This window comes from Elephantulus edwardii, unplaced genomic scaffold (assembly GCF_000299155.1).
Source record: "Elephantulus edwardii isolate Elephantulus edwardi_28Jun2011 unplaced genomic scaffold, EleEdw1.0 scaffold00050, whole genome shotgun sequence".
In the NCBI taxonomy this organism is placed as follows: domain Eukaryota; kingdom Metazoa; phylum Chordata; class Mammalia; order Macroscelidea; family Macroscelididae; genus Elephantulus; species Elephantulus edwardii.
In genome coordinates this window covers 152,511-180,480 of record NW_006399800.1, presented here as the reverse complement: position 1 = coordinate 180,480, position 27,970 = coordinate 152,511, and the positions used below count along the sequence as shown (strand labels likewise).

The 27,970-nt window shown below is 39.7% G+C and overlaps 1 protein-coding gene across 2 annotated transcripts in view; it reads left to right on the top strand.

Annotated features, from left to right (window-relative positions):
- Window positions 1–27,970, top strand: part of MAP2K5 (mitogen-activated protein kinase kinase 5) — a 393,759-nt gene that overhangs the window by 261,280 nt on the left and 104,509 nt on the right. For both annotated transcript variants that reach the window (XM_006886624.1, XM_006886625.1), the window contains exon 16: window positions 4,328–4,399. In XM_006886624.1, the coding sequence (XP_006886686.1) occupies window positions 4,328–4,399 (72 nt within the window). The remainder of the gene's footprint in view (window positions 1–4,327; window positions 4,400–27,970) is intronic.

Here is a 27,970-nt window from a genome sequence, read left to right as displayed (position 1 = left end):
CCATAGCTGACCCTTCAGTAGTCTTTCAAAGACAGTAAATCACTTGCTAGGGAATTACCCATCTTTCTCCCACAGAGCGCCTAACTGGTGGATTCACACCATATACCTTTGTATTGGCAGCACAATTCCTTACCATTAAGCCACTAGAGCTCCCAAGGCAACCCTAGCTTTTGCTTTTTAGCTGCAAGTCCATCACAGATCTTCTCTGTCAGTAGTATGGTAACTGGGGCTTGGTTTTGTTTTATTCTGAATGGAAGAGAACAGGAAAGGCCACCTTAGTTTCATGTGTGAAAACAGCTTTAAATTGTGCAACCTTGGGCCATTGAATCCTGGCTCCATAAATTTAGAATGTATTGGGATTTATCTCTTGCCTTAAGGAATTTAGGGGGACTGCATGCATTTTCAAATCTCAATCTTCATTCTTAATTCTTCAGAATAAACCCTTGGAGCTTGCCACCTGCTTTTACTACACATTCTTACTCAAGTATTGAGTCACAGCAGTCATTTTCTGCAATGAGAGGTTATCTGAAGCTTTTCCTTAAGAATTTCTCTCTTATTTACTACCTGGTATCTCAAAACATGTTTATTTTTCAGATGTCTTCAACTTTTCATTTCACTTTTTGGTGGTTTCATTTTCCACCTGTAGTTTGTATTTCTTTCAGTGGCATGGGCAAATGAAAGAATGTATTTCTCTTTCTTGTTGGAAAAGGCAACATTATTTCATGTGCAGGTTACACTTCTTGCTTGCCAGTTTTGCTTTATTGTGGATGAAGTGCTAAGTCTTGATAGCGATCAGAAGAATGAAAACATGGAGACAAGAAAGGGTGGGGAGAACCTAACTCTGCATTTGTTTGTCGTTTTATTGCTTCAAGTATGGATAGATTTAGAATTTTCCTGTTTGCTGAAAGTTCTTGATGACCACAAATAGCAACAATATATAGGAAAATTATATTCATAGATATAAAACACTCCAAAGAACTTAATTATTCGTTTATGCTTAGAAATAAATGTATAATAAATATTATCACATGTCTTTAGTCGGCCACCATTGATTATGCACCCGCTATGTGCCTGGTCTGGTACTAAATATGAGATGATTAAACAAAAGCATTCTCTTTCTCTGTGAAGGGAAACATTGAAAACCACGTGATTACAATATGATACGTAAATATTAAGGATATGAACAACATTTTAATGAAATACAGTGACAAGGAGTGTTAGGTCTACTAGTGAAAGAGAAAAGTTACACACACACACACACACACACACACACACACACACACACATATATATATATATGGTGGTCTTAGAACAGTAAAAGACCAAACAACATGAAAGGTCATGGAACACAAAAAAAATGCAGTGATTGGCACTTCAGATGTATTTTATTTCCCAGACTTCAGCATAAATGACAACTAGTGCTTGGACCTTCTGACTCCTTTTTGGCTGGTGGGGGTGGGGTGTAGTTTGACACACAAGGAAGATTTTGCAGCCAGATACCCCTGAATATCCGAGCTCTGTTACTCTCTCACACTTGAGTTCCAGTTACTTAACTTTACAGAGCTCCGATTTTTACATCTACATATTGAGGTCAGTATTTACAAGATTCCTGAGGAATATAAAGGATACAGAGCAATACTTAATTCCAAGTAACTGGTCATCAAATGCAAGTGTTACTCCTAGCTTTCTTTTTTTTCCATTTATTGTGTACCTTTTAATTGGAACCAAACCATAACCGACTCTCAACTAGGTTGCGTGGGAGCAGATTGTTCATCCTTCTCCTGCAAAGCAGCTGGTGGCCTTGAACCACGTACCTTCAGGACTCCTTTTTACCAAGATATTTCTATGTAATATTTGATCAAAAATTTTACTCCTATCTTTCTTAAAGAGTAGATGCAGCATGTTGTTGTTGGTGTTATGTACCATCAAATCAGAACCAACTCATACCTCACTTTTCAACAGGTTTGCAGGTTTTCATAGACAGTAAATTGCATAAGAGAAGACTGGCCATTTTTGTCGAACAAAGCAGCTAGTGCTTCAAACCACTTGCTTTTGGGTTAGTAGCACAACTAACCCACCAGAGATCCCTGCATGCAGCATAGTATGTTGTTACTGTTAAGTGCCATCAGATCAGTCCTGGCTCAATACCCCTATGTACAAAAGAACACTAGGCTTCCTAGTCCGGGGTCATCCTCACAGTCTCTCCTGTGCTGGAGTTCAGTGTTACAGCCACTACGACAACAGTCTTGTTGAGGATCTCCTTTTTTTGCTGAACTTGTGCTTTACCAAATACGATGTCCTTCTCCACAGGCTGCTTCTGAGAATGTGGCCAAAGTAAATAAGATGAAGTGTCACTGTCTTCATTTTTAAGAATTGTTCTAGCTGTATTTCTTCTAAGAGAAATCTGTTCATGTTTTTGGCAGTGCACAATGTAGTTAATGTTCTTCAGCAACAACATAATTCATATACATCGGTTCTTTTGCCTTCCTTCCTCGTTGTCCAGCATTCTCACACCTGTGAAACACTTTCAACAGGTAAACCTTAATGTCCCTAATGTGACATCTTTAACATTGTAAAGAGATCTTTTACTGTAGATTTGCCCAGTACAATGTATAGTTTGATTTCTGGCCTGCTGCTTCCCTGAGCATTGATTATGGATTCAAGTAAAAGACAATCTTTGGTAACTTCACTCTTTTAATTTTGCTCATTAGTCTAATTGTGAGGATTTTTGTTTTATGTTGATGGATATATAATCCTTATGAAAGAATGTAGCCTTTGATCTTCATCAATAAATCTTGGTTATTAATGCAAACTAAAGATTCTCACCACTAAGCCAATTGGCAACACCATGATAGATGAAGAAGAGATTGAGATTGTTAACAATTTCCGCTTGCTAAGTTCCACAATCAGCACCCTTGACCCCAGCAGTCAGAAAATTAAAAAAATGAATTGTGTTGGAAAAAATTTGCTGTCAGGGACCACTCCAAAGTGCTAAAGAGCAACGATGTCAGTCTTGAAACTAAGGTGCACCTTACCAAGGCTATGGTCTTTGCAGTTATTTGTTACGCATCTGAAAGCTAGACAATGAATGAGTAAGGATGACAGAAGAAATTGATGTCTTTGAGTTGTGATGCTGGAGAAGAGTCTTGAACATACCACTGACTGCCAAGAGAACAAACAGGTCTGTCCCGGAGAGGGTGAAGCCAAGTTGGTCCTTGGGGGCAAGGATTTTGAAATTCTGCTCACATACTTTGGGCATGTTGCCAAGAGGTACCAGTGCTAGGAAAAGGATGTCATTCTTGAAAGGGTGGAGGGACTGTGCAGGAGAGAAAGACCAAGGATGAAATGGATTGGCACAGTTACTGAAGTAATGGGGGTAGGTGTGTCAGGCAGTGAGACTGGATCTGGATAGGGCAGGTTTCCAAGCCTTGGTACATAGAATTGCTATGAGTTTTAGTCAACCTGACAGCACATAAAAACAAACCACCCTGTGTCTCATTCTGTTTATCTCTTTTTTAAGGACAATAATAGGACTGGTGGCCTAGTGGTAAGAAGTTACACTACAATCCCAGAGGCACACAAAGTTCTAATCCGTCAGCTGCTCCAACTGGAGAAAGATAGTCAGTCTCTTCCTGTGAGATTTGTGGTCACAGCACCGTGAAAATTGAGGTTCATGTGACCCATTATTCCTTTGGACTCATTAATGTTTTAGCACATCTTTGCTTTTCCTCCTTCTTCCTTGTTCCAGACAGGGAGAAACCGATCATAGCACCTTAAACTGTGGCTTGTAAAGAATAAAAAGTTAGCAGTAGGTTAATCTGGGTGAATAGAATGTGAATTTCTGTGTCCTGTACTTAGTTTTTCAATGTTCCTGTTAGAATTATTTCAAAATAAAACTTTTGAAATCAGAAGGAAATGAAACACCAGTGCTCATGACCCACCTGTCAAATTTCAGATAAGTGGCAATGATGTACATATGTCACCCCACAATTAAGACCACTAGTCTTGGGGTGGTGGGGCAGGGAAGAGATACTCAAGATCTAAGTTCAAATCTCAGCCCATTTTCTATCTGAGTACTTTGTCTAAGCTATTCACTGCTCTGAATCTCTGAGTTTTTAATCTGTGAAATAAGGACTTTGTAAAGATGTTATAAGACTGTATACCTCACACATGTGCACTCACATACATAAATATAAACTTGTTTTGCTGTACATTAAATGCTGTATGAGTGTTAGTGACTCCCTGCCTTGGCTGAGCTCATGTTCAGTGCGAGTACTTCCTCAAGTAGCTTCTTTCTACTCATAACTCCCTTCTGTTTTTTTTACAGCCTGAAAGAATTTCAGGGGAGCAGTATGGAATTCATTCTGATGTCTGGAGTTTAGGAATCTCTTTCATGGAGGTATTTTTTTGCTTTCTTTTTAAATAGATGCTCCTATGCATATCTATGCTAATATGTTCCATTTGAAAAAATGAAGAGTTAAAAAAAAACTTAGCTGAGCCTCTAACATATCGTGTGTGTCCACCATGCTTCACCCCAGAGTTTTTATTGTGATGTCCTTATGTGGCTTGTGAAACAGCTCTTGATGTTGTCTTAAGACATCGGTTCTCACAAATCAACTGCATAAGGTTTTTCTGGCATGTTTTTTTTAAAAAATATAGGTTCTCCAACCATGTCTAAGACCAGTTAAATCCAAGTATTTACAATGTCTGTGTTGTTAATTGGAGAATCTGTGTTCTAAAAGAAAAGCCCCTGAAAAAAATTCTGCATGATGGCATCTTTGTTGGAATGAAAATGTAACATCCTTGAATGAGTGTATAAAAGGGTACAGGCCTACATTTGGATATATAATTTTTCTTTTAAGTAAAAAGCCACTTCATTCTAATATAGTCTGTCTGTGTGTATGTGCGTGTGTGTGTGAGAGAGAGAGAGAGAGAGAGAGATGGTAGGCCGTCAGGAATACAGCTGTATTTACAATGGACCTTATCTTAGTGTGCTAGACATAAACAGCACTAGAAATCATCACTAAATTTTCTATAAAATACCCATTGACCTATAAGAAACTACAAAAGATACCTAGTAAGACATTTGGCTCAATTTTAATAACATTACTGTACGGTCTAGATATTCATCAATGCTTCAGGAGTAGTTTCGCACATACAATGATTCAGATAAAGGAGGATTTTTCAAAAGCAGAAAAAAGAACTCTTTAAATAAGATCACAGAAAAAAAAAAGATCACAGATTGAGTTGAATCACAGATTTACCTGTTTTGACACTTTTTTGTTGTCAAGTGTGTTTTTCCCATTTTTGTAATGCATGAATGCAATTTTATTTTAAAGGAAACATCTTCCAACTCAGTCCACCTTTACTATGGAACTAAAGTGAAAACAAAGTGTTCAATGTGTATTAAACCATATTCTACTATTGTGATAAAAAGGAACCTAAAAGGAAATAAATCAGTATGTATGTACCGGCAGAGAGATTAGCAATTCCTGCATGGTGGTTTCTTGGGTGTTAGTCTCCTAACAAAATCCTGACAGGCTTGTTCCGTTAGCACAATTGGTTGGGACGAGTGCTTTCCATTTGGGGAACTAGAGCCTTGTTACAATATAATTCTCCTTTGCATGTTTAAATCAATTGTCATTGAGTAATTAATAAATGACTAAAAGCAGTATAGAACAGCCAAGATTTTATATAACGTAGAGATAAAAATCCTAGCTTGAGAATCAGAGGCCTAGATTACAGTTCTATCTTTGGTACTAATTTTCTTGGTAGCTATGTAAAACTACTACCTCCGCTGGGCCTCCTCTTCTTTCTTTCTTTCTTTTTGTAATCTGTAAAATTAATGGATTGGCCATACAATCTCTACACCTCTTTCTAGACTAGCATTCTGTGACTCCAGGTAGACTGCTATTGCCTTTAATTCACTTTCATACAACAAGGTTAGATGACTTAGACAGTATTTTATACACTTGTTAGATGCCATCGAGAGAGATCCAACACATAGCGACCCTGTATAGCAGAACGGAGCACTAGGTCCCGCACCATCCTCACAGTTGTTACTGTTTGTGGCTTCACCTATGCCATGTTCTGGTTATTAATGGATGCTAGCTATTTCCTCCCTTTTTTAGTTGTGCCACATCAACAAATGAAGGTCCATCCATGTCACCATAGTCTACTACTTTAAGGAGACAGATCTTCCCTAGCTGTATTTTGAGTACCTTCCAACCTTAGGGTCTCATCATCTGCTCTGCCACTGTAGCAGACAATGCTCTTTCTTCAGCTGTTCATTCGGTTTTCACTGGACAGTTTTTTCAGCAGTAGATCACAAGGTCTTTTTTCCTGGTTTGTTTTCATCCTATCCACCATACCTGACACTCCTAATATTTTTTTTTCATGTCAAACTGCTTTATTACATCTTAAATAACAGTACAGTTTAATATAGTATCTATCTTGCATCCAGCTTCCTTGCAGTACACTGACTTTAAAATTAAATACAAAAGGTGAAAAGGGGTACAGGTGCAGAGAGCTCTAGAGTGGTTTATGGTAAGAGAAAGGAAGGTTTCTTTTATTCTTTTGCTGACCCAAGCCTACTGCACAGTCACAGCACAGTGGGTACAAGGCATTGCAGAGAACAGAATGGAGAAGCCACTATCGCTGCTATGGAGGAGCGTTCCTGGGGACAGAGGGTAGGCAGGAGAGCCAACAGAACACCCTGTGGTCTAAATGCTGCTGCTGGACACTTGAGGGGACAAGAAAACCCAGAAAATCTTCGTGTTATAAAAGTGGTCTGCTTCAGATGCAAAGGCTCTTCCTATAGGTGGCGGACATGAGTCCTCGGGGAACTCCTAATATTTTTAATACTAGTAACATAGGTTGCAGCATCATAGCAACGTATATAAAGTAACATAGTATAGCAAATTGACAGATAAGTGGTAGACATACCTGATAATAGTCAAATGCAGAGACATAGCCATACGCTCATAGAATAGATCTAATAGATTTAAGACTTGATGTACATATAATTTGTTCACTATTTATTCCTTCAGTATTTATTCCTTCATTTATTCACTCATGTTGTTGAGCTTCTGCTATGCCTACTGTGTAGACAGTGGGGAAAACGATGAGATGACGCTCAGGTCTTGACATACATGGGGTTACATTTGGTAAGGGGGCAAGAGGCATTTGGAGAATGAGCAGAAAAGAAAGAGATAATTAAACATAATTTTTCAGGAGCAGTAAATGCTAAAGCACCAAGCAGGAAGAGAATATGAAGAAATGATGGTGTGGAATGCTATTTTTTTAAAATAAATAAAATTTTTGTTTTATACTGGTTCACTTACAAAGTTTGTGTACATTGTTTTTCACACCAGAATGATATTTTAGATGGGGTATCCGGAAAGTCCTCTCTGATGAAGTAACCTTTGGACAAGAGTTTTTGAACAATGTGAAAGGAAGGAGCCATCTGGCAATGGCAAGGCCAGAAGTCCTACTGTAAAATATGTTAGGCATGTTTAAGGAAAACAGACCAGAGTGACTGGAGTGGAGTTGGCCATGGAAAATATTAAAAGAAAGAGCACAGAGCGGCAGCCAGGGGCTAGATAACAGTAGCCTTGTAGGCTATAATGAGGACTTCAGGTTTTACTTACAGAGATGGGAAGCCATCAGAGAGCACAGAGCAAAGAATGATATGGTCTGCCTTACATTTTCAGTGGCTCACTGGGTGCTCTGAGTCATAAATGTAGAATCAGGTAGACAGGTAGATAAATATCTAATAAATGCCAAGGTTAATGAAAACCTATTTTTGTATTATTGTTGTTAGGGCTGTCAAGTCAGTTTTGACTTATAGTGACCCCATGTGGCAAAGCAGAACTCTTGTCCCTGAGAGGTTTTTTTACAGAAGCAAATCACCAAGTTTATGTCCTATAGAGCAGCTAAGTCAGGTCACCACCATTCTGATGAACAGCCGCAGCACTTGGCACCAACCGTAGGGGACAGCATTGTCATTGATGTGCCTGGGATTTTGTTGCTAATGTTAATTCATTCTAGAAGTAAATTTGAATGACCTCTGGAAGACTCACAAATGAAGTTGTGAAATTGAAGATTTAAGTGTAAAGAACTTTGTAAAGAAGTATCAGGAATGTGTTGGTTTGTTCAGATGAAATGGAGGGTTAATGAAGACTCAGATGACTGCAAGTGAAAGTCAGAAAGAGTTTGGCCTTTTGATGTTCCCTTGTTGTCAAACATATGATGAAAAATGTGTAGTAAAAACAGGAAGACTACCTCATGCCCAGCACACTTGAGGATGGTTCATTATAAATACTTCAGGAGAGGGCAAATGTCAACGTATTCAGATGTTCACCTAGTGCGTTCCACACCCTGTTTGTTACAGTACCTTTTTCAGTGTTTCTAAGTCAACTGGCTTATTTCCCGAGGGTACTTCTGTTAAACAAACACAGGAACTAAAACTAAAAGAAAGTGAGCGAAGAAATTCTTCTGAAATAGCACAAGAATCAAGTGTTTTCCATCTCTTCTCCCTCTATCCCTACTCCCAATCCCATGAACTCTCAACCCATGCCTGAGATTTGATGATTCAAGAGGCAGAAGCTTGTCTCTGTTGTTTTGAACTTCTACAATAATGAGAGCCCCTTGGCTTGCCTTCATTCTGCCACTCCCCTTACTGCTCTGCTGTCATGGTCCACGTGGGAAGTAATAAGAAGCACTCTCACCACACTCCTTCATAAAAGATGATGCTACATGCCACTAAAATGTACTTTTCTAAAAATCAGACAGGTGCATTTAAAGTTCCTTAAGCAAAGAATCTTTAGTATCAGACTACCTTTTATCCAGGCACTCAAATTGGCCCGTTCCTCTCTCAGGTCATTATCTGCCTGTTTGTAGGATAAAGGGGATCCTTTCCAGGGTTTTTTCAGCTGTACATACAGTTTGGAGCTGGCAGAAATAGTAACATACAATTCAAAACACTCCTTAAGAAGTTTAAAAAAAAAACAATGAGAGGAGCCTGATTGACTAGAGCAGGACAGTTTGGCTTGGTTTGGCCTTGTTGTTATTTTTAATAATGGGAAGAATTTTGTCCCATTCTATGTCGCTTATTCTGATTTTCAACAGTGATGTGTAAAATGATGGTTATTTCTGAACCTTCATAGTGTGGAAAATTAAAAAAAAAAAGAAAGAAAATTGAAAGGAAAAAATAAGTCCCAGTAATGTGAGGATAAAACCCTTGAACTAGAACTAACCAGACAGGTTGAGCCTGCCCTGGGATATTTGTCTGCTTCACCTAGAAAGCTGTCACTGGTTCAGTGAAATTGGTGATTTCCAGGACTAGTCACTAATAGTTGCTTTTTAAGACCTCAGAAGTAAACTCTGAAATGAGAATTAGGTTAGTGCATAACAAGGGCTTTGTTTTACCAAATTTGATAGTTCTTTAAAAGCTTATTTGATATACAAAGTAGGGATTCCCAAAACATTTTGGAATACAATTCTCTTCATTTAATTAGAAATTCAGGGCTTCTCTGTTTCCCTGCAGAACAACTCTAGGAGATCCTCTCTTGTTTTCATCTGTCAGATGCCCCCTGTCCTTGTCTGATTTGACTCACAATATAAATCTGTAGGTGAGAGTAAGCAAATGTACCTGCAGAAGCTGAGCGGAAACATGGCCGTTTGTGGACTAAAATCAGCATATGCTTCCCCTGACCTCACACTCACAGTGCCCAGGACGAAGCATATTCATTTAAAAAGGCACCGAACGGAGGCGAGCAGAGCCGGAGACGAGACTAGAGGCCGAACTCGGGATCTGACAAGATGGCCGGGCTGCCCCGCAGGATTATCAAGGAAACCCAGCATTTGCTGGCAGAACCTGTTCCTGGGATTAAAGCAGAACCAGATGAGAGCAACGCTCGTTATTTTCATGTGGTCATTGCTGGCCCCCAGGATTCCCCCTTTGAGGGAGGGACTTTTAAACTTGAACTATTCCTTCCAGAAGAATACCCAATGGCAGCTCCTAAAGTACGTTTCATGACCAAAATTTATCACCCTAATGTAGACAAGTTGGTAAGAATATGTTTAGATATTTTGAAAGATAAGTGGTCCCCAGCACTGCAGATCTGCACAGCTCTGCTTTCGATCCAATAACATTGTGACTTTGCTGTCAAATGTAGAATCCTCCTTTCAAGAAAAAAGCTTGTGACCATTTTGTATGGCTTGTCTGGAAACTTCTGTAAATCTTATGTTTTAGTAAAATATTTTTTGTTATTCTAAAAAAAAAAGGCACCAAACAAGTCCTGTGATGTTTTTATTCTCATTGAGTATGCTCTACAAGTACATGTTCTGGTTCATGATTCTATCTGGCGGGTTATTAGAAACCTTATTAAGGTCAGTGGTGAATAGTCTTCTGACAGGCTTTTCCGCGGGAGTCGGGCTGCAAGCCCTTGCCTCAGCACATGTCTTCTTCTACTCTTTTCACTCAGGCCCTTGTTCCGTCTGCCTTTGTTTGCTGCCTCTCCCCGCCAGTCTCCTGAGTCCGAGGCGTAAAACAATCTGGCTCGATGTGCTTGGTTAATTGGTGTGTCATCTAGTCCTCAGAGACCCCTCTTCAACATGATCACTGTTTTATTGAAGTGGTTTGAATGATGTGTTAAATGATGGAAGTGGGGACCATCATGAGGCTTAGAAAAACATCTGAAGATCGGTGAAGAAGATATTCTGAGAGCCACACAAGCTCATTGTCATCAAAATAACACCATCTTCTGAAAATTTTTATGTGTTCTTTTTTTCAAAGATAGTATTTTGTAAGTTTTAGATTTCCTTAAAAAAAACAATCCGTGTAGTACTAGGATGTTCTTCTGCTGCATAGACTATGCTTTCACTTCATCCCCCCAAGATGTACTTCAGTCCTTCTTGGCACTGCTGACCAGTAATTGTTATGTTGAGTTAGTACTGACCCTCCAGCAGGTTTTCAGAGGCAGTTAATCCCACAAGAGGAAATGGCCCAGCTTTCTCCAGGGAAGCAAATGGTGGGTTTGAACTCTGTACTTCTGGTTTGCCAGTACAGCTCTTTACCACTAGGCCACTGGAACTCCCACCAAGATGCAGTTTAAATACCCGTCCCTCACGATGCCATCCCACTCTAGCTCTAGCTGTCTTAGTCTCTTTGTGCTGTTGTAATAGAAATGCCACAAATTGTTGTCATTTTTTTCCTTAAGTCCGAATCAACCCTCCAGCACGTTTTCAGAAGCAATAAATCACATGGGATATTTCCGTCTATCTTCTACAGAGCAGCTGTAATTCAAACCATGTGTTTGGGGCTGACAGCACAGCTCCTTACCACCTACCAGCATTTACTCCTGAAGTACTGTGGTAATAGAATATCATAAGTAGGTCCAATTTTATAACATGGGGGAAATATTTATGTGTTTTCAGAGCTTACTCTCCCTATAGTATTTCCATGTTGTTGTTGTTGTTGTTAAGTGCTGTCGAGTCGTAGGCGACTCATAGCAAACTTACGAAAGAAAATCGTCAACACTTGTGTGACTTTCATCCTCTCTCTCCAGGTTCATAGCTATTACAGAAGTGGATGCCACTCCTGCTTCCAGGCTTGTTTTAATCAGGGTGCTCCACCAAACACTGTCCACCATGGGTAACCATTAATGCATTTGACACATCAGTGACACAGTGTTCAGCTTCACAGCAACCACAAGTTAACCTCTGTACGGCAAGTGGACACACCAGGGCCATGTTTGAACATAAACAATGAAAAACAGGCCCGAGGGCCGTGGATTAAAAAAGCACTAATGTCTTATTCTAAGTGATAGATGGTATCATTTGTTTGCCCAGAGAATGTGAGTTTTTGTTGGGCAGTAGTAAATTTTCTCATCTCACACCCTTTGTGGCAGCCACTGTATCAACCTGTGTCTTGCTACTATGTCAACCCCATCTCCTTGGAGGGCTTCCTTTCTTTCACTGTTGGTTTTTCCAAGGATCAACCCCACCCAAAAACATCCTCAAATTACCTAAGACAGTTTCACTGTCCTCGCATCAATGGAACACCCTAGTTATACACCCTCCAAGACATAATTTGTTTCTTCTTTTGGCAGTCCATGGAATATTCAGTAATCTTCTCCAGCATGACAATTCAAAGGCATCAGTTACTCTTTGGTCTTCCTCATCTATTGTCTAACCTTCAAGTGCATAGAGAACAATTGAAAAATATCCTGGCTTGGATCAGTCATTCCTTAGTCTTTAAACTGACATCCTTGCTCTTTAGCACTTTGAAGAGGTCCTTGATAGCAGATTTCTCCAGTGCATCATGGCTTTTGATTTCCTGACTGTTACTACTGTGGGTGTTGATTGTGAATACAAGCAAAGTGAAGTTGTTCACAACTTCAGTCTTTTCTCCATCTATCATGATGTTGTGACCTTTTGGTCCACTAGTGAGGATTTTCTGTTTTCTTGATGTTGAGCCATAACTCATATCTGAGATGCACATGTGTGCACGCACACACACACCCCTGAGGTACACCTGTCTCTGGATGATCTGCAGCTGTGGTTTGGTTTGCTTCTCTTGTCCTTGGTGAGTGTGTCTCTGGTCTGCGGGGTGACTGATATCTGGATGCCCTGCAAGGCACTACTGTCAGCCTCTCTCGCCCATAAAAACTTAGTATTGGTGTACTTTACTCTTCGAAGAGCCAGATTCTCTCCTCTTCCTTTTTATAACTGTTTTCAGGAATTTCAGTGAAAACTGGATCTTATTTCAGTATGTTCATTCAGTCAGTTCCTGAAGAATTGTACCGGTTGATATGAATGTTGTACGAAGAACCATCAGAAGACATATGAATCAAAGCTGAAGGGACCAAGGCAAAGGAAGTTTTAGGGGAGAGTTGTGTAGGAGAGTGAGGGAAGGGTACGGCCCTATAGGCCTCCTCCTGGGCCCCCCTCCTGTTAGAGAATGGTGAGGAAAAGAGCATGGAGCTGTCTCTGCCACTCATCTCCCCACTATTCTTTCCCTCCTTTCTATAATTGCATCTTAACATTTTTTTTTCCATTGTCCTTGGGTTTGTTGTTGTTGTTTGTTTTTCTAAAACTTTGTGTAACTTACTGCAAAAAGGAACTGTTTAAATGACCTTTGGCAGATGATGGATTGACTGGTTGAGTCCTTTGCAAGATTTGTGAAGGGATCCAGCTGTCTCAGATTACCATGCCTAACTGTGCATTTTCCAAGGTTGTCAGCGATCACAGCGAATGTGAAACTGGCAGACAAAGTGAAGCGCTTCCTGCTGAATGTGGCTTTGTGGAGCTTGCTTTGTGCTCAGAGCTGTGGTGAACAACCATGGGATTGATAGAACAAGATGGAGCAGGTGCGAGCAGTCCCAGCTAAACACTTTATTGTTTTGATAGATTTTAGACTGATTTTAAATCTTTTCCAATGGTACATTTCATACAGTTTATATACCCACATATACACAATTTGGAAATCTTTTGAAAGCTATTTTAAAAATCTTTAGGAAGAATAAATACATAGAAGACAAGGCTGGCCATTTGACAATTTGTTCTTATATGCTTGAAAGATTGTTCCTTAGGGAAGTAAACTTTATGACTTCAGCAAGCCAAACCTTGTGTGTCATTTAATTCATTCCAACTTGTTTGAATAACAACTCCCTATGATAGAATAGGACTGATCCACTTTTTTACAGAGTTTTCTAGACTGTAATCCTAACACGAGCACATTCCCAAGTTTTTTCTCTCATAGAACAACTGGTGGATTTGAGCCACCAACTTTTTAGTTAACAACAAAATGCTTCATTATCACATTATCAAATATATACAGGTAAATATACATAGCTTTCTGTTGGCAAGATTATACTTGGTAAAGCAGAAGATTGGGAAGGGACTGGATCATAGAAAGAAAACTAGTAAGATGTATATGTAAATCCAAGAAGGTGGAGAGCCAGGAGGCTGAGGGTAGGCGGGGGTTGGAAAGGAAATCACAAGGTCACAGAGTTTGATGGGCAGAGGGAGGAGGTGAAGGAATTAGGAAAGATCCAGTGGGTACCTGAAAAGAAAGGGTAATAGTGGGCATATATCAATGGTGATTAATTTTATAAAATACAATGTATGCTAATGATCATATAAAACACAACATGGTGGTCACTTTGGCAGCACATATACTAAAATTAGAACAATACAGAGAAGAGTAGCATGGCCCCTATGCAAGGATGACACACAAATTCATGAAGCGTTCCATATTTTTAAGAAAACTACAGAACATTTCTGCAGGACACAATAAAAGACTTAAAGAAATGGATAAATACGCCCTGTCCATGGATAGGAAGATGCAAGACTGTGAAAATGACAAGTCTACCAAATATAGATACCAAATTAATTTTTCAAGGAGATAGAAAGGGAATTTGTCAAGTTTATTTAGAGAGGAAAGAGACCTCAAAAAAGTAAAACACTTCTGAGAAACAAAAATGAAGTGGGAGACGTAGCACTCCCTGACCTCAAAAACTACTATACAGCAATAATAACCAAAACAGCATGGTACTGGTACAATGACAGGCACATAGACCAGTGGAACAGAATTGAGAACTCCAAAACAGACCCAGCTATCCATCCATGGTCAACTGATATTCAGCAAGGAAATAAAACCTATGAAATGGGAACATGACAACCTCTTCAACAATGGTACTGGCAAAACTGAACTACTACCTACAGAAAGCTGCAACAGGATCCACATCTAACACCATAAACAAAAATCACCTCAAGATGGATCAGAGACTTGGGAGTAAAGCCCCAACCATAAAGTTCCTAAGAGACAAACTGGAATTAAGCTTAGACAACCTAGCCTATGGTATAAAGAGACTGCCAAATACAGCCAGAAATGCACAATCTGAAGAGGATAAAATTGATGCATGGGACCGTCTAAAGATTATATCCATGTGTGCATCAAAAACTTTCCCCAACAGGGTGAAAAGAAAACCTACAGACTGGGAACAAACATTTGCTAATACCATCTCAGACAAGAGTCTTATAACAAAAGTTTACGAAATACTCCTGGGCCTCCACAAGAAAAAGACTGAAACCCCAATTACAAAATGGGCAAAAGACATGGAAAGAATTCTCACAGAGGAAGATTTGAATGGCTAACAGACCCATGAAGAAATACTCCAAATCACTGGCAATAAGAGAGAGGCAAATCAAAACCACAATGAGATATCATCTCACTCTAGTAACAGTGGCAAAGTTTAACAGGACAGCAAGTAATAAATGTTGGAGAGGGTGAGGCAAGATAGGAACTCTTACTTATTGTTGGAGGGATTGTACAACTGCTTCCATAAAAAGCTTAACATAGAAATTCCATACGATCCAGCTATTCTACCACTTGGAATATACCCCAAGAAAATGAGAACTGGGGCTCAAATGGAGACTTGTACACCAGTGTTCATAGCATCATTATTATTCACCATCACAAGAACATGAAAACAACCCAGATGTCCAATCACAAATGAATGGATTGAGAAATTGTTGTACATCCATACAAAGGAATATTACACACCATGCAGGAGCAGTGATTTTGTAAATTACTACCTAACTTGGGAGGGACTGGAGAGCATTATGCTGAGTGAACTAACTCAGTCTCACAAGGACAAATACTGTATAAAACCATTATTGTAGAATGAGTATGAGGATCCAAGATGGGGGGGAGGGTGGAAGAAGAATGGTGAGGATAAGCTGGGGGAAGGGTTGTTAATTATATGGCTGCACAATTTGATGGGCGGAGAGGTGAAGGAGATGGGAAGGCTCTTTTGTGAAAAGCAACATATTCAAACTTTGTAAATACATCAGTATAAAAATTTTTTAAAGGAAAAATTTTTTAAAAATCATACACAACACAATGTGAATGGAGGAATGTTTAGAACACAATGGATATGAATTTTGGATGTGAACTAATATAAAATAAAAACAAACAAAAAAACCCAACCCCAACCCTAGATCAGTACAGGAGGTCCAACAGTGGCTGTAAGCCCAGCAGAGTTTGGAGGATGGTGCAGGACTGGGCAGGTTCATTCTGTGGTGTATATGGTCGCTGTGAGTCATTATAAAGAAGAGATTTTCTTATGAATAGCTCCCTATACTTAAAGTGATACACAAAAATACCTAGCCCTAGGGGTGTTTTAAGTAGTGACTAAATGACAGATTGATTCAGACATTTTAGAAGTAAAGCTTTGTTGCAGAGGTATAGGGTTGCACAACATTAGGTCATCTACTTAGTCACATACTGCCTTTGTTGAGTGCCTACTTTGTGGCAGTGACTGTGCTTTTCCTTGAGGCTCCTATTGTGAATGAAACTGGCAGGTGCATGCATTGGTGGAGGATACATTTTTTTCTTACTCATTTTAATGAAAGTTTACAGAGACTTAGGGTTTTCAGTCATTCATTGTTGCACTTGGAGGCTACATTTTAAGGAAGGGTGCTGGCCTGTACTACCTTGTTAGAAATACCATCACATTGTGATGAGAGTAAGTGGCATTGTATTTGAATCAAGATCTAAAATAAAAAGAGCCATTCTACTAGCAACAGGCCAGCTCTAACGTTTTTGAGTGATAATTTTGGGAACCGTTGCTGCAAACTTTAATATATACTCTGATAAATGGCCAGTGCTTCCAGATTTCTGTTGATATTCAAATTAAGTGACCCAAGGTTAACTTTAAGAGCCCTTTTGGAGATTGTCTGATCATATTACACACTTTGGATTCTGAACTGGATAATTACAGCCTTAATATTTTCTTTTGCATTGGTTTTTCAGCATTGCCATACATCATCTTATGTTTCTAAATTAGAACTTTTTTCACTAGAAGAGACTTTAGAACTTTATAAAACAAATCCTTTTCCTCTCACTGTGTGAAGGGAAGAGATGTGCCACAGTTACAGTACATGACCAATGCCATGCAAAGATAAGTGGAATCGGAACTTCTGATGAATGCTAGTGCTTGCTCTTCTCTCTATTCCTAACTGCTCAATATCATCTTAAAAAGAAGGAATGGCAGCATACTAATACTTGACACATACCCTTAACAAAACCACTCAGTACTCATTACCTCACTTCAAGTTCTCCCTACTATCATGGAAAATGACTAAAAATACAAGGCTTCCGAATCAGTGACATCGCAACACCAAAGTCATCAAAGATTGCACCACCTCACTCCCTGCCTTCGAGTTTAGTCCAGCTCCAGCAACCCTCCACTGGGGTTCTGAGACTGAATCTTTGTGGGAGGACACTGCCTGTGTTTTTCCCTTGAAGCCAAGGACCTTTTGGTTAGCATCACAGCAAGTAACTCACTATGCCAACAAAGCTCCTTATGAGCATCAGAGTTCCCATTTTGAAAATGAGGAAATGGAGATCCACAGCAGATAAAGGATTTGTGCAGGAAGGTTAACTGTGACTAGACCAGACAGGGAGAGTGAAGTGTCCTGACTCATGGATTAAAGTCTGCTGCTTCTATTATTCTATAGCAAAGAAGTAGATGAAGTAATTTGAAGAGAGGGGTGGTATGTGGTAAATGTAAAGGAGCAAGAAAATAGATAAAGGGAAAGACAGACTTACTGTAACTCTCCTTGCCAGTGAAGACTGCTTTTCATAGCTACATATCCTGATAGCAGCATCGACTTTGCCATATTTAAGAATTATACTTGCCAACTGTTTTTTTTTTCCTTCAGAAACCTACTTTATCTTTTAAAAAAAATAGTAAAACTAATAATGGGAAGTGGATAGGTGATAAATCCATCAACTCATTAAATATTTGTCCATTACTACTTTGGGTTGGCAGTAGGAAGACAGACTTTGCCCTCAGGAGCTCCTTGACTAGTGGGGAGAAAAATAAATAAAAGTGTAACAGAAGCACATGGTCCATGGTCCTAGGGAGCTGATATCAATCTCAAGGAGAGTATTTCAGATGTCCATTCCTACACACATGTTGTGTACCATCGAGTTTATTCCAAATCATCGCAAATCTATATGACAGAGTGACACTGCTCCACACGTTTCCAGGCTGTAATCTGTACAGGAACGGATCCAGGTCTTTTCTCCTGAAGAGCAACTATTGTAGTTAGGTGCTGTGGAGTTGTGTATGACTCATAGCAATCCTGGGACCAACAGATCTGAAACCTGCCCTACCTAACCTGTGCCATCCTTGTCATCTCCAACAAACTTGAGCCCATTGCTACAGTCATTGTCACCCTGTCTCATTGAGAACAAGTGGCCTAGTGGCAAGAAACTGCATTGCAATCTCGAAGGCACACATTTTGAGTACACCAGCTGCTCCGAAGGAGGATGGGCAGTCTTCTCCCGTGAGATTGCCTCTGAAAACCCACCAGAGGGTCAGCTCTGGGTCAGATCTGACTCGATTGTAAAGAAAAAGCAATATGCCCACAGTTTGTGAGATAAAGCTTCACCACCTTTGCCATCAAGAAGCATTCTAGCTGCACTTTTCCTAAGACATACCTGTTTGTTGTTTTGGCAATCCATGGCATATTCAGTACTCTTCCCCAACACTACAACCCAAGGCATCAATTATTCTTCTGTCATCCTTACTCATTGTCTATTTCAGATGCATAGCAAGTGATTGAAAAGACCATGACCTGAGTAAGACCCACCTTAGTCTCAAACTAACATCATTGCTCCTCATAGAGCAACTAGTGGGTTCAAACTGCCACCAGCCTTTTGGTTAGCAGACAAATATTTAACCACAGCACCACCAGGGCTCTTTTATTGCGTTATAGGCTACTGCAGTCAGTGAGCAAAAGTAGTAACCATTTATTTGTTCATGGTTTGTGGATCAGAAATCCAAGCCGAGTTCAGCTCTTCCACATAGTATTGACAGAGCTCTGTCATGAAGTTATACTCAGATGGCAACTGAGAATGGAAGATCCGATATGATTTCGTCTGCATATATGATGCTTTGGTGGAGATGCCTAGGATGCTGGGACCTCACTGTCTCTCTCTCCACTTGGCAATCTTGATAATTAGTGTGCTAAGCAGCAAAGGCAGAAGCACCAACTCTCTTACAGCCCAACCTTGAAAGTTGTACAAGATTGTCCTACTCATCACAGCAGCAGGACTTTGTTGGGAAAGTAACAAGGCCACATTGCTAAAGGTGGGAGATTCTGTTGAGACCAATTCTAGAAACACAAGACACCCCAGGCCGCTTCCTGGAAGTGATGGTGTCTGGGCTAACTTTTGAGAGATGAGTTGGAGCTGGAGGGCAGAGTTCCAGCAGGGGCAGCAGCACATGCGAGGCTAGAAATGTAAGCATAGACAGCATTGCATGTTTCCATCAATAAGCAAGACCGGGAATTGTTCTTATATATGACTATGACTCCCTTGACTTTGAGATATCTAGAAAGAGAACTACAGGTTGTGCTGATTTCAGATATGGGTTTCCAAAGGGACTCCAGAAATCTCCAGAGGCAGTTGTTGTTATTGTTAGGTGCTGTTTAGTCAAGTACAACACGTAACCAACCCCATGAACAAAAGATCTGAACCCAGTCCTGTCCTGTGCCACCCTCACACTTCCTGACACACAAGAGCCCATTGCAGCAGTCACCCAGTCAATCCACCTGGTTGAGGGTCTTCCTCTCCTTTGCTGATGCTCCATCTTTCTCAACATCATGTCCTTCTCCAAGGAATAGCACCTTCTAGCAACATGTCCAAAGTATGTGAGGTGAAACCTCATAATTCTTGCCTCCAAAGAACATTCCAGCTGTACCATCTTCAAGATGTATCTGTTTGTTCTCTTGGGTGTCCATGAGATATTCAGTGCTCTTCTCCAACACCATGGCTCAATGACATCAATTCTTTTTCTGTCATCCTTATTCATTGTCCAGCTCTTAGATGCGTAGTTAGTAATCAAAAACACTATGGCCTGAACTAGGCATACCTTAGTCCTCTAATTAACATCATCAGACACTGTTAGCATAGTTAAAGTTAGATGATACAGGTCAGCATTACCCAAACATATTAAAAGGATATTATTTCCTGATTCTTATTATGAGAATCCACAGTTAATGGGTTAAGTACAGTAGAGGGGCTTTGACATTTGGAGACAGTTTGCTCTATTCTCTTCTTGTAGCTGTATAGGCTGTAACAGACTAGTGTGTTACATGCTATTGAGTGATTTCTAGCTCACAGTGGGCCTGTACGGCACAGCAGAACTGCCTCAATAGAGCTTTCCAGGCTGTAATCTTTATAGGTGCCATTCCCCAGGTCTTTTCTCCTGATCAATGGCTAGTGGGTTTGAACCACCAACCTTCTGATTAGCAGCAGAGGGCTTTTAACTCATGTACTTTAAATTTTTTTTAAAAAGCTGTATGAAAATTATTAGTATTTAAAGATGTGAAGGGAGTTCTGGTGGTTTAGTCGTAAGGAGCTATGCTGCCAACTCAAAGGCACACAGTTCAGTTCCACTCACCACCCTGCAGGAGAAACATGGCCAATCTCCCATGCAATTAACAGCCTCTGAAATCCCACTGGAAGGTCAGCTATGAGTCACTTTCAACTTAGCAACACACAACAACAACAGCATGTGAAGGTGGTAGCTTACTGATCATTCTATGCAATAATATACCAGGGCCTTGTCAGTTAATATTGTCAACGCCTAATGTTGAAGAGTTTGTATACTGTGTCTATTGAAGTATTATAGCATAGAAACAGTTAAACCATATACCACAAGGTTGGCCAGACTCCAGAAAATAGCACTACCAGTGAGTTTATCACAGTCAACACTTCTTATTGTTAGCCTACTGCAAAGGACATTCTGGTGTCATGGAAAATGTAAGTTTGTGATTTGGAGTTTGTCTTTAAACAAGTTAAAATTGATCAGGTGTTGGAGACACAAGAAAATGTAAAACATCAGGCAGAATGAATGGAATAAACAGTGGTATGAATTTTGTTAACAAAATTGTGGGTAGAGTCACCTGAGAGAAACTACTGACAGAAAGAGGCTAGGGGGGAAAGGACACAAAAGCCAAGTTCTGAAGAATAAATAAGTTGGAATTCCATCTTCTTATTTATTACACCATCTCAGACTTCCAACAGAAAAACTACCACCATCAAGTTGCATTTTAAGATGTTTGAAAAGACATGAACAATATTCATTATTTTAATTAGAAAAATAAAATATCTGCTTCCATCCATCATGAATAAACTTCACCTCTCTTTTAGTTCAGAGTCTTTCACTAAAATTCTTCTCAATACAAAGTGCACTATCAAGAGACCTTTGCAGTTATTTTTATAAAGTAACTTTGGGAGATTTCATTATATACCTGGACACTGCACTTACCATTACTCTGAGTAAAGTTACTGATGGAAATTGACATGGAACAATTAGAATGTCTTCAAAACTACAAAATTGAGTCCTTTTGAATGGAGTTCTGTTTGTTTGAGAGTTTGTTTGGATTTTCCCCCAGCACTTAACTATCTCATATTTACTGTGGCCTAGTTAAAATGATACCTCAGAAGGAGCTCTGGTGGCCTAGTGGCACGAAGCTGCACTGCAGTCCCAGAGATGCACGGTTCAAATCCACCAGATGCTCTGCCGAGAAAGGAGGGACAATTTCCTCCTATACCAGTCAGATTCGATTTGATGGTACACCACACAAAAATAAAAAAAATAAAAAAATTTTTTAAAAAGTGAAACCTCATATTTAAAAATAAGTGTTTGGTCAAAATAGTATTTATTCAAAACTTTTGGCCTGATGTAGTATAGACAGTCAAGCAGACACATACATACACACAAGCTCACACATATACATTTTTAATATATGAAATAGATATTTCGTGTGTGTGTGTGTGTGTGTATACACACCCACACTTTGTCAGGAACAAGAAGAAAATTGGAAAGGAAGGGAAATTAATGTGTTCTGGGGCAGCAGGGTTAGGAAGACCAAGCAAGGTTTAAAGATTCAAAACAATAGCATTTAGCATGAAATCTACTTTTTATCATCCTTACTCAGCCATCAGAATGAAGAAAGACAGTGTCCAACTGTAGCAGTAGTTTGGTAGCAGGAGAATTAGAAGTAAAGGTACTAGTGCCTGAGGGGTGGGTCATGAATTAATAATTGCTACGTGGCGGATGAGCCCCGTCAGAAGAGCTGAAAATGAGGAAGTTGCCTTGCAGAGTGCTATCAATCACTCAGTGACCATAACTTCCAGTAATTAGTGTATTTTATGGGCCTTTGCTTCAGTGGCTCGAAAGCACATATGCTCCAGTCACAGTGAAACTTTGCCAGAGTAATATTCCAGGATGATTTATCCTCCTGCTGCACTGGGATATAACCCTATATTAGGTGAAGATTGTGAACTAAGCTGCAATAAAGTGTAAGTTTAGGTACAGTTTGCCCAGGTTGAGACCTCAATGTATCATGCTTCTCAGCATTCATGGTCAGGCTACAGCAAGCAATCATTTTTACAGAGAAACAAATAAAGCAATTAAAGGAACAGCATTAGGATATTATACTTGTGAATTACTGTTGCCCTCTCCCCATTTAAGTGTCCACTGTAATAAGGCCATTTCTAATTAAAAAAACACACAAACACTGTATTAGGAGCATTTATTTGTAATGCTGTCTTTCTGACATTATTATTAGTAATCTGTGGGAGAGAATGCAGAACCTTCTGAGTGATAGAAAAGCATTACTGTGTGATTTATTTCTTAGTGCTGCAGTGTTTGGGCCCCTAAGTTAAAATTAATTTACTTCTTATCAGTGGGCTCTGGTGAGGATGAGTTGGCCTTTTTTCATGTTGACCCATGTTAAGGAGCATTCCTGTTGAGAACCACACACCTAGGCCCTTTCTACATAAAGCAAACGTGTCTGCCTTGAGCTCTGAGAACACTCCCTTTCCGTCCAGGCATATTGAGTTCTTTGCCATAGTTCACCCACTGCGCTGGACGTCTCTGCATTTGCAGATCGGTTCCCTTGTCGTTGCCAAAATATCTGTAGAGCCCAGAGTTCTAGTAATTTAACAGGCTTTGCCACCAGTGTGACCTTGGGCAAATTAATCATCCAGTGCCTCCACTGGGCTATAATTCTCTTTGTGTTAAAGAAATCCTTAGAGTTTGTCAGAAATTGTTGTCTAAAAACAACTGTATAATGCATAAGTGTAGATCTCCCCTATTCCTTTTAGAGCAAATACCCTTAATGATGGCATCATTGAATTTCCTCAAATAGACACTAGCCTTGGACTCATTTTACACAGCCTAGATGCAAAGGTGCACACAGTTTGCAGCTTTTGTTGCATTTATTATCCTGTCTTTAATTTGTGGTGCATTATAATATCATACAAGTTACACAATAATAGTAAAACAAACTAATTGTCTTTAATTAAAGTGAATTAGGTTTTGATTTTAATATACTTGATGTAGTGAGAACTGAGAACATGGAGGGTCCCAAAGGTTATTAGGGCGTATTTCTGGTAGGCCTGACGGTGTTAGTAATAACCCTTTCCCTCATAGTTGTAGACATGAGCAAATATGTCACTTCATCAGTCTCTGTTACTCGCACTCATGCCCCTCCACAGGGGTTGCAGATTCCACAAGTTATCAGCTAATGGCGTTATACATTAAAAATTGAAGCTTTCCTCACTCCAAGGCCTTTCAAGGCTTTGTTCTTAAGCCCTAGACACTTCGGAGTGCAGCTGCAAACTATAGGCAGAAGATTAAATTAATTTGTAACTCTTTTTTTTTTTTTGGTCCCACATTACTAAATCCTCCACATTTAATTGAAACCCTACTTCAAGACGCTTTGTGTTTCTGTGTTCTTTGTCGTCAGTTTAACCTCGAAGCACTTTAACACTGGTAAATTGCTGTTATATCCTTTGGATTTTTTTTTCCTAAACCATTCAGTCAGAGTATGATGAAATTGATACATGAGAAGAAAAGTAAAATCTTATGGTAGATTTTTGAGGTATTTAATATTTATTATGGTTCTTCACCAGCATAGTTTCAGATGATTTAAACTCTCTCTCTAGGACTGTGTAAATTGGTCTAGGGATGAAAGCTCACCTAGGGAATTTTATGTAATCCAGTAGTTAAGTCTGGATTTTTTTAAAGTTTGCCTGTGTCTGAATGTCCCACAGTGACTGCTGCCTTTCTGTAAAATGAAGGCTTAACTGCAGTGTACAATCTAAATGCAAAGTCCTTAGATGGAAATTTAATTGTGTAAAATGTGCACAAGGTAATTAAGAACAAATTTTAGAACATTTCAGACTATAAAGTCCTCCTTCAGCTAGATCACCGGCTATATTGAAAATGCTTATTTTCAATTTGCAGTTATGCTGAGAAACATAGAATGTGTCTAAACTAAGAATGAAAAAAACAAACCACAACCCAGTATTCTTCAGTATAACTGTAAATTAAAAACCACTCCCACCCTGTGGTTGGTTCTCTAAGAGCCTGCTCACCAAAAATACTCCTCAGTTTGTGTCCTGCATTTGCTTTCTGGCTGCAGTTTATATTTTCTCTTTACCATTTATGATTTCATTATAATATTTATGGTCTCAGCAGAAGCCACTTTTGTATAGAGATATCTTTTCTTCTAATGGCTTGTTAAAATACGAAGGTTACTATTGTTATGCACTTGTCATGTATTTGGCAAGTGTTTTAATTACAGAGATAATGCATAGCTCTGTATTTTCTATAGAGCAACATATAACTCTGTAGAGATAATAGTATCCCTATGCAATAATACTATGTATTGAGAGGTATAGTAAACACACACTTGTTATTTAAAATTATTAAATCCAACATACTCATATGGTGCTAGTTCAAGATCATTTCATAGATGATAGCTGGAAAATCAAAGATCGATGAAATGACCCTAAGGAACAGTCTCAGTTTTACATTGAAATGTGAGTAGTTTCTTTGTATTTAAATGCATTCCCAACTGGTAAATGCTTTCAGAGTTTTACATAGATGGTTGGCTACAACAAACATTCACCAATTTGTTGAATCTCAAGTATTTGGAGTTAGGATGTACTTTTTTATTCAAAATTTAAGTAGAATCTTCTTCCTTCACCTGTACTGACCCCCAAATAAATAAATAAAGCATTTCTAAATCTTTTACAGTGTGAGGGGATCCCCCCTTGGGAGTAAAAGGGATGTGCAAGCCCTTTGATGAATAGCTGGAGCTTATTTGTGTCCACATTTTTCAATATGCTTTTTCAAAACCTGGTCTTAAGCTGCCTATATTTAAATGCATCCTTTGTAAAGATGATAAAGAGAGTGAAGATTCCTATTGGCTTAGCCCTAATCTGTTTGCTTTGTTGCATTTTCTTTTTTTTTTTTCTCCCGCTTAACTGTTAACCTATTTATAAATCTAAATCTACATACAAAGGTCATTGGTTGGCTGAACTTAAACCATTTTACTCAGTAAATTTAATTAAGAAAATACAGTGCAACTCATAAGCAAATGAGTTTTTTCCTAGTTTTAAACCAAACCACCCTCTTGAGTGCTGATTGCCTTGCCCGACCCCTGGTGATACAGAAACAGGCAAAATTAAAAAGGACATTAAAGCTTCATTAAATCTGAAACACATTTAGTACAGTGACATATCTGCAGGCCATTTCAGAGAAGATTACATACTCTCTTTTGTAAGTTTCCTAATTTATAATACCTTGACAATAAAAACTGGGGAAATGCAAGTAGATTAATAGACCAGTAGGAGTAAAAGATACAGAATGGCCCCAGGTTCATCTGTCTCGGAAATGTTCACTCATAGCATATATGCTCCCTCTTCCCCATAAGGGCCCTATGTTTATTTTGACTTTTGACAGCCTCGTGAGGAACTTGTACTTCTTCATGTTGCATGTCTGCTAAGAGCTCCTTTCCTTTGTGCCTTTCCTTAATAGTACTTGCTAAAAGGATTCTAGGGCCTGGCTATATGTCTCCTTCTGCTTTGCAACAAGACAGACAGTGTGGAAAATAAAGCGCACAGGTACATTAGGTCCAGAAGGACAGGGACATACATCGAGGCAGCTCTCTCTCCTGGGGCCTTAACAAGACTGCTTTTGGTGCCAGCTTCCTGGTGCCAGTTCCTGTCTTCACTGGTGCAGAACTGGAACCCTTGGCCCCTTGCTGAAGGAGTCCAATGATGACACTCTTTGAGAAAGGAAGTGATTGTCATGCTGCTGTGGCGGAGGGGCCTACAAATCAAGGGCAAGAAACTATTCTCTGTCCTCTCACTCCAGGGAGGTCAGATGTTCAAGATTCTTGGAAGCAGTGTTCCCATGAGTGTGGTTAACAGACAGGACTAAGGTTCCACAGGATTGCAGGAAAACACACTGGTGTCGTCACTCCCCAAATCATGAGTTTACAAGTTCAAGCACTACCCCTTGTTCCCTAGTGAAATGGTGCAGAGAGGCCCCCAATCTACACTGAATTTTCTCTCCTTCTCCTTCCATGGCCATATTGCATAGCATAAATTAATAGCATCAGTCATCCTTGTTTACTGGTGCAGTTTGCTCCAGGTCCAGGGCAGACCAAGTAGATGAATGCACTTTCTCAATTCATCTGTACCCTGGTCTCTCTATAAAAGGATAACTGGACAATTTGGGGAGAGCTCTGGTGGCCTTCTGGTAAGAAGTTAGACTGACAACTCTAAGGCATGTGCTTCAAATCCACCACTTGTTCCAAGGGAGAAAGATGGGTAGTCTCCTCCGGTGTGATTTAAAGCCTCTGAAAACCCACTGGAAAGTGAGCTGAGAGTTGGTTCTGACTCGGTGGCATCTAACAGCTTGACAATTGGAGGCTTTTTGTTGTAGTGAAAATAATTCACACTTCTATTTTCTCTCTTTTTTTAAGCCTTCAGTCATTGTTTAGTTATTTAAACTCCAAGAATCTGTGGCTACCGGTGGTATCAGCCACAGAATTTCTGTCACATGTGTGTGATGGGGAAGTAAGCCCTATGAACTGAAGTCTTCCATGATCCCGACTGACATGTTCAACAATTACCCACATGAAGGAATGTTTTCTAGTAGTCATTAGCTGCTAGTCTTTTTAGGTAAGGGACTCTCCTCATCTTGGTTTTCCAACTCCAAATGAGAGTATTTGCACACTCTCAATCCAGGGAATGGACCTGGACAGTGAATCAGGATGACAGAAAAAGAATTGACACGTTTGTGCTCTGGTGTTGGAGAAGAGCACTGAACATCCCATGGATGGCCAAGAGAATTAATAGATATGTCTTAGAGAGGGTGCAGCTGCAGTGCTCTTTGGAGGCAAAAATGATGAGGGTTCACCTCATATACTTTCGACATATTACTAGAAAGTGCTCTTCCTTGGATAGGGACATGATGTTAGAAAGTGTCAGTGGAGGAGAAGAAGACCCTCAGCCAGGTGGATTGACAAGGTAACTGCTACAATGGGCAGGAAGTGTAAGGATGGCACGGGACAGGACTGGTTCAGATCTTTTATTCATAGGGTCGCTATTAGTCATACTCAACTCGATGGAACCTAAGATAAGAATCCAGGGAACTCTGGTGGCTTAGTGGTAAGGAGTTATGCTGCCAACCCAAAAGGATGTAGTTTGAATCTACCGGCTACACCACGAGAGAAAGATGGGTGGTCTCCTCCTGTGTGATTTATAACCTCTGAAAACTTAGGGGGTCAGTTGATTCCGACTGAACAGCACGTAATGGTCCAGTACATCAGTATGATGATAGACTTTTTGATCAGACTGTTTGATTCCCACTTGTCACATCAGCACAAATTGACACTAAACCATTGTCCACTAATTACTGCTCTGTAAACCACAGAGGTCCTCCAGAATCAATCTGTGTGAATTCTTGCATTGGTCAGAAAACTGTATTTACAAAATATTGTTGTTGTTGTTGTTGTTGTTGTTGTTATGTGCCGTCGAGTCGCCTGCGACTCATAGCGACCCTATGTACAACAGCCCTAA